The 15005-nt window shown below is 27.6% G+C and overlaps 3 protein-coding genes across 8 annotated transcripts in view; 2 read left to right on the forward strand and 1 right to left on the reverse strand.

The window, feature by feature from the left end:
- The window catches only part of LOC126849474 (uncharacterized), a 162073-nt gene extending 156461 nt beyond the window's left edge, over positions 1 to 5612 (forward strand). For both annotated transcript variants that reach the window (XM_050591338.1, XM_050591337.1), the window contains 4 exons: positions 3669 to 3812; positions 4117 to 4230; positions 4317 to 4467; positions 4639 to 5612. In XM_050591338.1, the coding sequence (XP_050447295.1) occupies positions 3669 to 3812; positions 4117 to 4230; positions 4317 to 4467; positions 4639 to 5057 (828 nt within the window). In that variant the 3' untranslated portion in view covers positions 5058 to 5612. The remainder of the gene's footprint in view (positions 1 to 3668; positions 3813 to 4116; positions 4231 to 4316; positions 4468 to 4638) is intronic.
- On the reverse strand, positions 3630 to 10410 carry LOC126849462 (transcriptional protein SWT1). Of its 3 annotated transcripts, XM_050591305.1 has the most exons (15): positions 10266 to 10410; positions 9429 to 9663; positions 8744 to 9323; positions 8486 to 8644; positions 8337 to 8380; positions 8139 to 8267; positions 7656 to 7898; positions 7340 to 7561; positions 7022 to 7252; positions 6749 to 6944; positions 6544 to 6662; positions 6290 to 6447; positions 6036 to 6170; positions 5693 to 5917; positions 3630 to 3768 (listed from the first exon to the last, which is right to left on the reverse strand). In XM_050591305.1, the coding sequence occupies exons 2-14, from the start codon at positions 9558 to 9560 to the stop codon at positions 5695 to 5697; spliced, it is 2571 nt and encodes an 856-aa protein (XP_050447262.1). In that variant the 5' UTR covers positions 9561 to 9663; positions 10266 to 10410; the 3' UTR covers positions 3630 to 3768; positions 5693 to 5694. The 3 variants fall into 3 exon arrangements, with proteins under 3 accessions (XP_050447262.1, XP_050447260.1, XP_050447261.1); XM_050591303.1 differs by having other exon boundaries at positions 8139 to 8380; XM_050591304.1 differs by lacking the exon at positions 3630 to 3768 and adding an exon at positions 5218 to 5318 and having other exon boundaries at positions 8139 to 8380.
- A 107-nt stretch (positions 10411 to 10517) lies between these two features.
- Positions 10518 to 14641, forward strand: LOC126849469 (cell cycle control protein 50A). 3 transcript variants are annotated; one of them, XR_007687408.1, is made up of 6 exons: positions 10518 to 10693; positions 10997 to 11827; positions 11979 to 12144; positions 12533 to 12589; positions 13250 to 13321; positions 13555 to 14641. XR_007687408.1 is itself a non-coding variant. In XM_050591327.1 (5 exons), the coding sequence occupies exons 1-4, from the start codon at positions 10642 to 10644 to the stop codon at positions 12543 to 12545; spliced, it is 1062 nt and encodes a 353-aa protein (XP_050447284.1). In that variant the 5' UTR covers positions 10518 to 10641; the 3' UTR covers positions 12546 to 12589; positions 13555 to 14638. The 3 variants fall into 3 exon arrangements, 2 of the variants coding, with proteins under 2 accessions (XP_050447284.1, XP_050447283.1); XM_050591327.1 differs by lacking the exon at positions 13250 to 13321 and having other exon boundaries at positions 13555 to 14638; XM_050591326.1 differs by lacking the exons at positions 12533 to 12589; positions 13250 to 13321 and having other exon boundaries at positions 13555 to 14638.
- Positions 14642 to 15005: the final 364 nt, after the last annotated feature.

Here is a 15005-nt window from a genome sequence, read left to right on the forward strand (position 1 = left end):
CCTTTGAAATTTCAGAAAGTATTTTTAAATTTCGGCAAAAATGACAAATTCATAAAACATATTATCGTGTTGTGTTTTTCAAGATCGATGAAAAAAAATTTCTCTTTGTATATTATATAATGAATGACGAAGAATTTTTATCGCGCGAAAACATATCAATACGATAAATGGCTTTCTAATAGATTAATTTTGTATAATTATTTCAAAGAATCAATAATTGCAAGCTAGAGAATTTTCTTATACATATTTCAAGATTAATAAAAAAAAATACTAATGATATTACTATCAAAGTGATTAGCTGTCGTCGTCTTTCAAATCAGTGCAACAGAAATATTAGAGGGAAACAATAGGAAGGTGGGACAGAAAAATCTTAAAATTCAGATGTTTCTTTTAATTTCCCAGACTCAACATATACATATAGATTAATATACGTGCGAAATAGCAAAGGCGACCTTGTCGATGATTATTCGCGATCGCGGCTTGAAACGAGGATGAACAACGAAGAATGAGAGCCCACGAGTTTGCTCGCGTTTCTATTCCCATCCGTGCGATTCATGCGTTTTCGCATGCGACTTGAGTCATTCATATATACGGACGAAATTCCAGAAAAAGCGACGCGGGAACGAGATGACGTAGCCAACCACCCACCTGTCGACGGCTATGCTATTTTCGGGATGCACTTCGCGCCCATATAACTTTGCGTTGATGCACACGGTATGTTACCGCGAATTTGGCTACCGGATTCGCTTGCGACATGCCTGCACATACGCGAGGAAAGAAACGGGTTTAACATTCCTCAGCTTGTATTTTATCCGTAGAAAAAAAAGATTACGTTTGTCACAGGTATACGTTATAGAAGAATTGACGCATTGTCTATACATCATTAAAAGCTAAATAATCATCTATTAATCTATCGCATCCGTAATTATATTCAAAACATTTTGTTAAAAATGTTTAATTGACAGTTTCATAAATAAATATTTTTATTTAAAAGACTAGATGATAAAATTATACATGATAAAATGAAGAAAAATCTTGAAAATTAATTTGATTTTTTTAATATTATTTATTGGATTTATTTGATTTTTTGATATTTTGAAAATTTATTTAATTTGTCGATTTATTGCAAAATCTAATTTATACTACGCGATACAATATAAAATATTAATTGTAGCTTTATTAAATGGTGTCATTAAATTTTACAGGTTTCTCAGAATCACATCTTAATCTTTTTCTATTGTAATTTAATGTTTTGATTAATAATTTGACGTGGAATATTAGAAATTTCTTATCTTATATTAGCTGTACGGATGAATTACAAATATTTAAAATATTAAAAATGGTAACATTATAAAATCATAAATCAGAATGATGTTCTTCACCAAATTATTTCCTCTTGTGTTTTCATTGCAACATTGTTTCTCAGAAAAAGAGAATATCTTAAAAAAGTCTTATATCACAAAAAGGGTGATTTATATATAACTTTAATTAAAAATGTAATCTTTGTTTAAATTAGTAGATTATGACAATTCGAAGATCAGGAAAGGCCAGAGCTCAGATGAGGGCAACACAAAGCAGAGAAAGATTACAGATATCATTGTCTTTTAACATTGCCACATTGTACAATATCCCTCTTTTATCGCAGAAACGTGCAATGCTGTGAAGGATGCAATAATGTGTTTCGTATCACCAACATAAATTGCGCAAATAACTTTTTGTAGATATCTGGAGCAGCGCTGAGCAATCGACAAATGTTCTACGCGTGGCATCTTTACTGTCGAAGTCCAAAAGATTCGCCAATTATTGAGCGAGAAATATACCATAGATTCGATCAAATGACGATTCCATGATCGTGAAGCATTAGTTTTCAGGATGTTTACAAATCTAATTAAACTCTTAATTAAACTCACATTTCAATATTTTCACGCATTTTTCCCAATTATGTAGTATATCAAATAATACACTAGAAATGTTTCTTTTTGGAGGCGAAGGTAAATTTTTGTAGATACTTTTGACAGTTTTGCTGATCATAAAAAAATCGTCTGTTTATAAAGTGATTCGTAACTTTATGTCACGAGAAAAGATATTCATACGAGAAAATCTGATAGATTCCATATAAAATTGTTCCAGTGGCATGTAACTGACATTTTTTTACTTTCGTTTAAGAAAAAGCTCTCTCTCTCTCTCTCTCTCACACACACACACACACACACACACATACACATACACAAAAGAATCACAACTATTTCATATCCAATTCATCAATATATAATTTTCTCCCTTGTGCAAAATATATTTATTTTATTTTTATACACAAATCTATTTGGATTAAAGATATTTTAATAAAAACGTAATATATATATCACGCAATTCTCCCCACGACAGCTAATTATAACAAAAATAAATTTTCGAAAGCTGTGCATAAAATCAACACTAAATGAGAAAATTAAAAAATATAAATAATAATTGCTTATTATTAAGAAAAATAAATATTCGAAATCTGGTCTAATCGGACGTTAAATGAAAAAATAAAGCAATTAAGATATAAATAATTAAGAGAAATACAGAAAGGTTTTATCTATAATATACAATATTTAGTCGGCTGATACACACACATATTTTCCGCAAGTAACCCGAATGGCAACGGCGTGGTCAAGAAAGCTTTCCCTAATTAGGTTTAATTTTCCTCGTTGCGGGCTAATCTGGAGAGCGCATCTAATATGTTAACGCGACTGCAACGGATTATCTTAAAGAGTAATAAAACAATCTATCGCTTTCTTCACACAAATGATATATGTACGTAATCTGATAGCGCAGTCAGTATGAGACGCAGAATAAACAGGAAAAATCCAGAAACATACTCGACAAGTCAGTTTGTCCTTTGAAGCAGGCAATGACCTGTGATTATTTTTAGGTGTCCTAATCTCGGCCGCGATCTATTTATATAGAATTGTATAGCATATCATTCAAAATATCGTCGACGATCAGTCAGACGATCAGCTGATGCACCGGAAATGAAATTTTTTTGAACTTTGAACTTAGAAAATGATATCTTCGGTTACTCTTTATCTTATTCCGGTGATAGATCCAATAAATAATTCATCTCATTTCTAGATTCATTCAAATTATACTACATAACGATCACATAACGGAAATATATCGAATCTCTTAATACAACTAATTGTCGACCAATTACTTCAAGAATGAATCGGTAGAGAAATGTTTTCTCAAATATTTTCTGCTTTGTATACGTCCATACATATCTCTTATAAACCCTTGTTTTTTATATAAATCTATTGGTCTATTTGTTTTTTTTAATATAATATAAACAAAAAAGAAAATTTTCTTAATTATCTTTTCTTATTTTTTTCTGCACTTATTGTAAGAAATTGAAAAAATGTAATCTCTTATTTTATTTTGCAAACTATTAATTAAATTGATTATCTAATTAAATATCTTAAATTTGAAACAAAATGACATAAATAACACGAGAATTAATTGCTGTGAATCACTAATATAAAAATTATGCAGGCTAAAGATAAGAGTTATCTGCAGTTGCAGCGCGAAGCTGTTTACTAAATGATGCATAATCTGAAAATTCCAAAGTAATTCGTTTATATTGTACTTTTTGTTTATATTGTACGTTTACTCGAGTATATAATTAACAGTTTCAGAAAAATGGTTATGTCATCTTGGAGGATTTTTTTCACCCAGAGGAAATCGAAGAATTAAAATCCTGCGGAGAAGAATTTACGAACAAGCTGCCACCTGAATCGGAAAGAAAGATATTTAATACAATAGAGTTACAACAGGTATTTAATGAAATTAGATAATTATGAAATTAATAAAATATAAAATTAGTTGCACAACAAAGAACTAAAATTGGCGGAAAATGTACAAATAATGTTATTCTTTGTAATTGCAGAGAGAAAGAAAGATTTTTGTTAAGAAAAGAAATAGATACATTTACACATACACACTTTAATGTATATATATAAGAAATATAAATCATATAAAACGCAATATGTGTCCACTTTCCGTCGACTCCGTAAGACTTTTTATAAGTGAAACTCAAAATTCTATATAATATTAACAAAAATATTGTGATTGTTTTAGAATAAAGATAAATACTTTTTGGATAGCGCTAATAAAATAAGTGTTTTCTTCGAGAGCGAAGCTCTGGACGAAGACGGAAAATTGAAGGTTCATCCAAGAGTGTCGTTAAACAAAGTAAACTATCTTGAAAGAAAATATCTAATTGAATCAATTTTTGCAATTTTAAAGCAATTATCTTGTAATCACATTATATTTTTCAGGTGGGTCATGCACTTCATTGGTTACACCCTATCTTTAAAAAATATTCTTTCGATGAAAGAGTTAAAGAAGTAGCTTTTCAATTGGAGTATCAAGAACCGGCAATATGTCAGTCGATGTACATTTATAAGAATCCCGGAACAGGCTCGGAAGGTATCTAAATCAATTACTTGCATTTTCTATGTTTAACCGTACAAAAAAAAACGAGATAATTTATATAATTTAATATGTATAGATATCTATGTATATGTAATTTAGCAAAAATACTAATATATGAAATAAGCGTGGCATTTAATGCTTTATATGATACTTATTTTCTTGCAGTTACGATGCATCAGGATGCATCGTATTTATACACCGAACCAATGAAACTCGTGGGTTTCTGGATCGCATTAGAGGACGCTACGCAAGAAAACGGATGTCTATGGATCGCCCCGGGGTCGCATCAGAGCGGAGTGCACAGACGTTACATAAGAAATAAAGATTCAAATTCTCAAGAATTGCTAATATACGATAGAGCAGCGCCCTGTTATCCATTAAGTAATTTCAGGCCTGTACCGGTACGCAAAGGAACTTGTATTCTTATTCATGGTCAAGTAGTACACTTTTCTTATCCCAACAAGAGCGAAACATCGAGACACGCTTATACATTTCACGTAATCGAGACGAAACATGTTTCTTATTCGAAAGAAAATTGGCTTCAACCACCTGCTGGAGGTTTTGCAAATCTCTATAGAAATTAGATTTATTGTACTTATTTAAAAAATTATTGTTCATCGTATTATGATAATTTTACTATCTATATTTTTTAATTCGTTTTTTTTTTTTATTGAATGGAAAAACATGACATTCTTTCTATATACAACTTAGAAACGATAATAAACAAATAATTTTTTTGTATATATTATTTTGTACACTATGTCACGAAAATATCGAACCAATGAAAGATATTCTTTGGATAAAATGATAATTCTTCAGGAGATTCGCCTACAATAATTTTCTTTCTGAAAAAATAATATGGTGAAATGTGTATTCGAATTCGGAATTATATTGGAATTTTTACGGAAATATTCGCAATTTTTTTTTTCTGAGGCGACACTTTTTATGTGTGTAGTTCATATGATTTTGACCAAAGATTATCCCACAATGCTCTTCAAAAATGCAATTACAATATCTTTCAATGGTACCATATAGTTACCTTTCTAAAAATATTGTACTTTTATCTATTTTTTATGTTAAATTGTCATTTAATAAAAATATAAATGTATTATTTATTAAAATAAATGTATATATACATATTTCGTAAATTCGTATTTGTATGCTCTCACTCCTTTACAAAATAAATTAAAGAGAGATTTATATCATAAAATATACATACTTTTATGTATGAACAGCTAATGCACAAAAATGTGTAGTTAACTCTTGTAGCTGCTTTAATCCAGTTTTCAATGACTCTTCTTTTAATTTTACACAGTAATATACATCCAAAGGTGAGACATCAAATGTTTTATTCTCTATATCAGGTAAAAATGTGTTTAAATTTTGTTGCAAATTAATTAATGTTGGATATTTTATATTGGATTTTTCGGCTTGCAACAGTAACCTAATTACGAAAAAAAAATAATGTATATAAATATATGAATAATATATAAAGTATCTAATGTCAAAAAAATATATGTCATCAGTTTCCAATAGAGATCAATTGTTAAAAAATAACTTACTTGTTGAGATTCTGTGTCAAATCAGCTACCTTTCTTGTGAATTCTGGTCGCAAATATTCTATAGTTGCAGGTACTAATGATAAAGGCTGGAAATTAAAAGAGTGTGCCATTCCTGCATTGCTACATGCTGTACCACTGTCATGAAGAGTATAAGAAATAATAATAGAATATCATGTTTGCATATTAAATACGATATTAAAAATACACTTTTCGTAAAAACATATGTAATAATATATACTACAAAACAGTCTTACCATATGTCACGTGCATAATTGTAGATATGCTGAAAGCATTGAAATACTTTTCCTGCTCTTATTTCTTGCTCTTTGACATCTTCTGCAATGCCTATCTTATCATGTAATCTTTTTTGTTGTATACTAATGATATAATCACGATATTTTTTCTTGAGTTCCTAAAAACATTAATTGTCAAAATTTGTTAATTCTATCATAAATGTAATCTGTATGTGTATCCACATAAAAATGCATACAAATATACTAAGCATTACCATAATTGTATCAAATGTTTGTGTCATAAGTTCATAATGTTTATCTACATTGACTGCTTGTATTAGATCGCTACACTTTTCTAAAATGTATTCCATATCTTCTAGTTTCCTACCACCAACTAGAAATAACATCAAGATTAAACTTGCCATATGGAATAATATATAATATATTTTTTCATTATATTATAGATTATAAGTTGTATACCTGGGAAATGTTCAAAAACTTGAAGTAATTCTTTTAAAATGTGTTCAGCATATCGTTGAAATGATTCATTTATTGCTGCAATCCAGTGCTTTATAGCACACTTTAATGCAGTTACTACAGTCCAAGGTGGTTTTATAATGACATATATCTTCCATTCTACCTCTCCATAAATTTCTGACATTTGTTTGGTGATAATCTGTAAAAACAAAATAAATATTTTTTATAATCAGTTCGTGAAAGTTTGTGGACTCAAAATCCAATAAAAATACATACTGTTGATAGAAAATTTTTCATGATCGTTTTTGTATTTTCAAAAACATCATCCGTGAAATGTAATTCATTGTTAAAGACAGAATCTTCAATGGGACCATTATTTAAATGATTAACTACTCTGTCATTCATATCATAATAATCTATTTTCTCAAGTGGATCGTTTCGTCCCAATGCCAATATATTATATATCATAGCTTTATTACAGAGATTTTTGTCATATGATAATAAAACCTATTTGTGAAAAGTAAGAATGAATATGATATATTCCTTAATAGATTATACTTGTATATCATACAACATAATAGAATGACATCTTACTACAGATTTCTGTAATTGACAAATTTGTAAGCAACATTGCAGGATCTCATCATCTGGGCAAGTAAGAGAAAAGTCTTCTTTATTTTTTGCTGCCTGTTCTCGTGTTTGACCTATGATACGTGGATGTTTAGAAGAAAATTGTTCATGAATGAAGGATATAGCTTTCCTAGCTTTTACACATATCTCATGCGTAGACTTATTATTCTTTATATAATCTAGTTCCTATTATAAAATTTGAAAATGTAACATTAAAACTTTTATAAATGTGTTAAAGAAAAAGAGAGGAAAACATATTATGTCAATATTTTATACTTACATGTATCACAGTCCATGGAATTACGATGAAAGGACGTGGATAATTTTTAAATGTTGCATCTCGTGCTTCTTCAATAATTTTTAGATTTGATAGAAATACATTTGTATCCACAACAATATACAGTGGACTCTTCTCCTGTGGTTCCGTTCTGTTATGCTGTATTAATTCTACAGTATTCCCCGATATATAATTTATCTTATCCACATGATTTTGGTTGCTTAATTGTGTTCTAACAACTTCGACCTATATAAAAAAATTAGATGTATAATATTATATTCTATTCAATACTTCTATTCAATATTATATAAAATACATATTTAAAACAATAATTACTAATTTATGTAAATTTAAACAGATGGGTAGTGAAAAATATAAAAATATTTGAGATAGGTACACAATTATAATAATCAGATATATCTATGTTCATATAAATTCTGTCTGTGATACACAAATTAATTAATATTTCAATTATATTGATAATACCTCCAGTGCAATATCTTCATCATTTATTGGTTCCCAATCCATTTCTTCATACAGAACTTCTTGTTTAGCCTGTTCTATTAATTTTTCTTTTGTCATATTATCCACAATTGGTTCGTTATTTTGTTGAATCTGCAATTTATCACTGTTTTTATACATTGCATCCTTTAAAATTTTGTTATGTAATCTTGTAAGTCGTACTTCAACATTTTTATAAACACGTGTCGGTCCTAAACTGCGATTGTCTGAAAAAATAAAGAAATTTAAAAATATTGTTAAAAAAAATCATAGAACAAAACATATTTTTAAATTTTAAATATATAAATAAAACCGTAAAATTCTTTGCTTACTATATGATAAGCTTTTGCTGAGCTTTTGTGGAGCCTCCTTGTCATTGATTATGGCACGTCCAATTCCTTTTAGTTTTTCTTTATCAAAACTCAAACTTTTTCTTAATGTGCGCATCCTTTCTTTTGCAATATTTTTTTTTTGTTTTGGTTCTTTTTTCCCTAAACATAAAATTGATTTTATAATAATAGATTTTATAATAATAAAATGTAATATTCAAAAATATTAAGTATATTATTATATATAATTGCATTAATTACTTGAAATATTTTGGCTGTATGATTTTTGTGCATTCTGTGCTTTGCTACTTGAACCTTGATCAATATTATTCTTATTTTGATTTACAGTTTCTTGGTGCCTGGTACTCTTTTCTTGATTCTCTTGTATTTTCATTGATATCGGGCTTGTGATATTCAAGTCGTCCTGTTTTCTCTTAGCGTTTATTTTACATTTTTTATCTGAATTAGATTTATTTAAATTCCGCTGTTGAATTTTTTCATAAAGAACAGACATTTGTGGTGTGAATGTTGTTATTTCGTTATCATTTTTATCTACCATTTCGTTATTCTTTGCCAAATTTAATATTTTTGTTGAAGAAGTAACTGTTTTCTTTTCTGTCAATTTTGTTGAAGTTTTTGATGATGAAAAAGAAGATTTATCTTTGGCAATTAGCTTTTGTAGCATTTTTTCTCGAATTGCTTTCATTTGTGGTGTCTCTACAATTTTACCACTTGATTGTTGTTTGCTAAATGTCTCGTCATCCACAACATTGTGTTCGGATGTTATTGCTGTCTGAGATTTTTTCTTTTTACGATGATTTTTATGATTATTATTATTATTCTGAAATATATATATAACAAATGTTGAAATAACAATATATAAATCAGAAATTTAATATATTTTACATCAGAGATAAGTTGCAGATAATAACAGAAACTAAAATACCTCATTAGTTTCATCCAATGCTGGCTCAGTCCATGAAGATTGATTTGTTTTCACATTAAAATAATATACTCTGTCCGGATGGCTTTTAGAACTGACGGCAATCCAATTTGTTGGTAATTTTTGTTTCATCATTTTTAATATATATCATTAATAAATTTGCGAAGATAAAGCACCCACAAGATTACAGCGTATTATTCTGACTTTTCTGGTATTATTCGTCAAGTCTTGTTGTTTTCTAGTGATCGACAAAGTAAATATCTTGTTAATTAAAAATTCAACGATATAATAACCAGACATGTAAATACAAAATGTAGGTCATATACTCTAATGACATATATATTCTAGTAGACCTTCAATTTTGTAAACACGACCTTTCATTGGCAGATTGTGGCTGCGTTCTGATATTAAGTCGCTACTGAAAATCTATAGTTTACGTCACGTACACTATAAATTTTCAGTACTGATAATGAATATTGAAACGCAGCCTGTGTTTTCATATATATATGACGTCACTAAAAATTTCAATCACTAAATCAAATCGATTAATATGTAAAAATATGTCGAAAATTTATAAAACACATTCAATTCTTAGCATAAAAAGTATATCACTCCAACACGATAACCATAGCAGAAGATCAAAATAATTTCATTGCTCAGAATTGTCAATATTGTTAATACATTATTTAGAATGCAATAATTATATGATAAAACACAAATAACGATATAAATTTTACAATCTAGATTAAATCTAGCTAAAGTAGATGATAATCATGTAATATTATACATAAAAAGCGTCATATAAATATCATAATAATCTAAAGGCGGATTTATACTTACAACGCATAATCCATACACACAGCTGTTATTCATCCGACCTATGATATCGGTCTTTAATAGATGGGTTTCGCAGGGCTGCGTTCCGATATTCACTATAATATCTGAAAATCTATAATTTACGTTACGTAAACTATAATATCAATTTTCAGTATTGACAATAAATATCGGAACGCAGCCCAGATTTCATAATTCGTAGCTTGGACTATATAAATTTATATAGTCAAAGGTTCATAGTAACTGACGTATCGTATCATATGTATGTATACGTCCATATGTGTCATTTCGTTCACTTTACAAATGGCAGGTGATAACAATTAGACGTAATATTAGGTTATCGAGGCTTGTCAAATATTAATTGTCTTGCCATCGATAAATCATGACATCCATCAGCGAAGTCGATGCGGTGCCTAAATCGAAGAAACCATCGGGTAAACATTTCCACGATTATCAAAGATTAGAAAATCTTGATTTCACAATTATCGATTAGAGTTTTTGCACGAGTTTCGTACATTTTTTAACCATATTATATATGTACGCTAGTATTTTATTTAACAATTGATTTTAATGATATTGATAATTTCGGTATAATTTTATATATTCAGAGAATTGTTTAAACATATATATTGCAAATTATTTTGTTTTAATTATTTTATATATAATCGTTCATACATTACGTACACACATATACAACATAGGTATGTGTATATATGAATCAACTTGATTGCTTACAGATAGCGCATTCAAACAGCAACGATTACCAGCTTGGCAACCAATACTTACAGCTGGCACAGTTCTACCGACGTTTTTTGTAATAGGAGTCGCATTTATTCCAGTCGGTATAGGATTACTTTATTTTTCTGACGAAGTCAAGGAACAGACTATAGATTATACTAATTGTAATGCCACCAATTTCACTGAAAGCAATGGACAGCCTATAAAATGTGCAGATGTAATTGCAGCATACCCCAAACAAAACTGTTGGTGCGAAATAAATTTTACACTACCTGTAGATTTTGTTGGCAAAGTTTATATGTATTATGGTTTGACAAACTTCTACCAGAATCATCGTAGATATGTAAAATCTCGAGATGACAATCAATTGTTAGGAAAATTGAACGATATTGTTTCGAGTGATTGTGAACCATTTGCCTATGAAGAAGTAAACGATACTAAAATTCCTATTGCCCCATGTGGAGCTATCGCAAATTCACTTTTTAGCGATGAACTTATGCTATTTTCTGCAAAGCACAATAAATCTGTACCATTATTAAAAACTGGTATAGCTTGGCCATCTGATAAAAATATCAAATTTAGAAATCCTGAAGGGAATTTAACAGAAGCATTTAAAAACTTTAGAAAGCCTAAGAACTGGACTAAAAATATTTATGAATTGGATGAACAAGATAAAGATAATAATGGGTTTCAAAATGAGGATTTAATTGTATGGATGAGAACTGCTGCATTACCTACTTTTAGAAAACTCTACCGTAGAGTTGATCATACTAAAAATGGATTCATCGGTGGTCTACTTGCAGGAAATTACACTCTTACTGTCAAATACTGTAAGTATAATTTAAGCCAATTTAAATATGATCAATAATTACAAGTTAAAGAATTGAAACTTGATACATGCCTTTTTTATGTGATATTCTTCTCTTTTTTTTCATGATATTAGCTTATAGAAATTAAATATATTCGAACAAATCTTTCCAGCATTTTCAGTATCTGCTTTCCATGGCAAGAAAAAGATGATTTTAAGCACAACTTCACTTTTGGGAGGAAAAAATCCTTTCCTTGGCATTGCTTATATTGTTGTGGGAAGTTTATGCTTATTATTGGGCGTAGCATTGCTCATTATACATATTAAATGTTCCAAGAGGTAACAATCATATTTATATACCATATAATACCTTTCTTGTCCTTATGTATAAACAATAAGTACATAAAAATATTCTTTTTAATATAACATCTCTTTGATACAAAGGTAAAGGAAAAATTGTTTATTCGAACATAAAGTATATAAAAGCAAAATATGTGTTAATATCTTTAATGTTTAAACACAAATGTACTTTGTGTAACTGTGAAAATGTGTAAACGTGTATCAATCTTACGCGATACATTATCTTGTGATTTAATATTTATTTTTTATCATTTTGATAGGCTATCTTTTAGATTAAATTGAAAGAGATATTTCAATATTTTAAAGAGATATATTCGATCTTTTTTTTTACATGAGTTGATAATATAATCTGATATATGTTATACAGCAAACTAATGTAAAGACGACTACAAGAAAGTATACTTAGGGCACCGTATATGTTCTTGTAAGTGTTTGTGATATTGTGTTATGTCTATATCCTTTGTAATTGATATGTATTGCCTTGTATATGATGAAATATGACTAATCGAGCGAGGTTTTGTCATAATTTATTATTTCAATACTGAAAGTATGTATTAAGATATATATATATTTTAATAATAATAATTAATTTAATAATAATCATAACACAAATAAGAATCACATTAATAATTAGCTCGGCTAGTCATATTTATATGTGTTTATATATTGTGTGCTTTGCCAGGATGTATGTGTATTTCTACATATATTTCCATATATTCTGCATATTTTTCTTCAGAAGAATGAGATATTCATATTTAAAATGCTCCTATATATAATTTTTTCCTTAATAGAATAATATATAACAAGCCTGATTTTATTATTTTATAATTAAATTAAAAACTAATTATATAATTATGTGATAAGGGATAAAAGGGATAAAAGATTTCATATAAACATTATATGTATAATTGTCTGAAAGTAAAGATATACTTATACAAGCTATTTTTTTTAGAAGATATATGTGAAGTTAATAGGCGCAAAATAAAATTAATTGTTTATTGAAATGTGCGATTTTATATATTTGTTTTGTTTTTGCTTCTTACATGTATATATTAAAGATATAATTTATATATTAAAAATATAGATTAAGGAATAAAAACACAATGCCTATCTGTGTATCGAAAAATTGTGATATAAATAATTTCCATCAAGAAAGGTGAATAAATATAGTAAAAAGCATGTAGCATGTTCTGAAAAAAAAACTTTACTTAGATTTGTATTACATATATATATTTTCCTAATTTACATATGTGTATTGCTACATTTATAAATATTTTAATTTCTTCTGTGCTTTAATAATTATTGGTTTTATTTTATCATCAAGAATACACACAATAGTGCAAAAGTTTTTGTTTGCATTTATCATATACATATATTTCTGTTTTTTAGTCCCGCCGACATGATCAATGTGACTCCAGCTACGGAATATCATTAGGAATGATTCCTCTAATCTGAAACGAGCATAACTTTATCAATATGGAAATTATTGGCTATCATACATTATTTTAAGACGAGCGATTCTTTTCTATTTAACAATATTTATTTTCGTTTAATTGTCATAAACGAAAATATGGATGAATACGGTAAAGCAATCAACAAATCAAAACTGTCTTATTTATTTAAAAGATAGTTATCCTTTAACATTTGTTAACCAAGTTTCAGTATTGTTATATAATGTAGAATATAATTGAATATTTATGTAATTACATTATATATTCTTGGAACTATATATACAAATCACAAATTTAAAATACAGATTTAGTTAAAGATTTTTGAAACTTAATTGACAATCAATTGTCTATTGTTAAGTATTGTTAATATTTAATTGAGTTAATCCTTATGAAGCATTACAAAGTAAACAGAAGTATTATACAAATGACTGTATAATACTAAAACAAAATACTAATATTAAAATATTATTCTATTTGCGAAATAGTAAACTTTTATAAAATATTCTTTTACATTTAAAAAAAAAGCACTTTTTGCTTGATACATTTGTTGATGCACGTTTATTCTATTTGTGTCTTAATATAATTATAAAATATTTACTTCAAATTTTAAATCTTGAAAATATAAAGATATAGAAATTGAAATTATATTAAATATATTTGTGTAAATGGTTTTTTTCATGTAATACAACCCTATAAAATAGGTTTTTATTTTTCAACAGCATTTTATTTGCTTAATTTTCATGCACACAGATGCAAAAATAATTTTAATACAATCTGATCAGAAAAATAAATATCCTTAAAAAATTTATAAATATACAAAAGCTTCAAACTGTTGCATTGCATGAACAAGATCATTGATGCTGTTACTCGAAAATTAATATTTATTATTTTTATAGTCTCTAAATGTTTTGAAAAAAAAAAAAAAAAAAATATATATATATATATATATATATATATATATATATATATATATAGAATATATTGCGCGCATTTCCAGAAATTATTTGCGCTACTGTAAAAAGTGTTATATACATATTTTCAGTAGTATATAATTATATGTTTTTTTTCATTCCATAAAAACTTATTACTATTATTAATAATAATATAGCTATTATTTAAATTTATTATTAATTAGATGATAATAAATTAATTATAATATTTTAATATCATGCATATGCATGGTTTCTAAAAGTATTCAAATATTGATGCACTTTTAAATTGAATATAAGTATTTGAATACTTTCTCTATCTTATTATATTTGCATCTCTTAATAAGTTAAACTTCTCTGCAGAGATAAAATATAATGCTCTCAGGATTTATTTTGATTTAGTGTGCCTTAATTAAAAACTGTGCTATGACCACACATATATTATATATGTACATTATGT

Source organism: Cataglyphis hispanica, chromosome 5, assembly GCF_021464435.1.
Source record: "Cataglyphis hispanica isolate Lineage 1 chromosome 5, ULB_Chis1_1.0, whole genome shotgun sequence".
NCBI lineage: Eukaryota > Metazoa > Arthropoda > Insecta > Hymenoptera > Formicidae > Cataglyphis > Cataglyphis hispanica.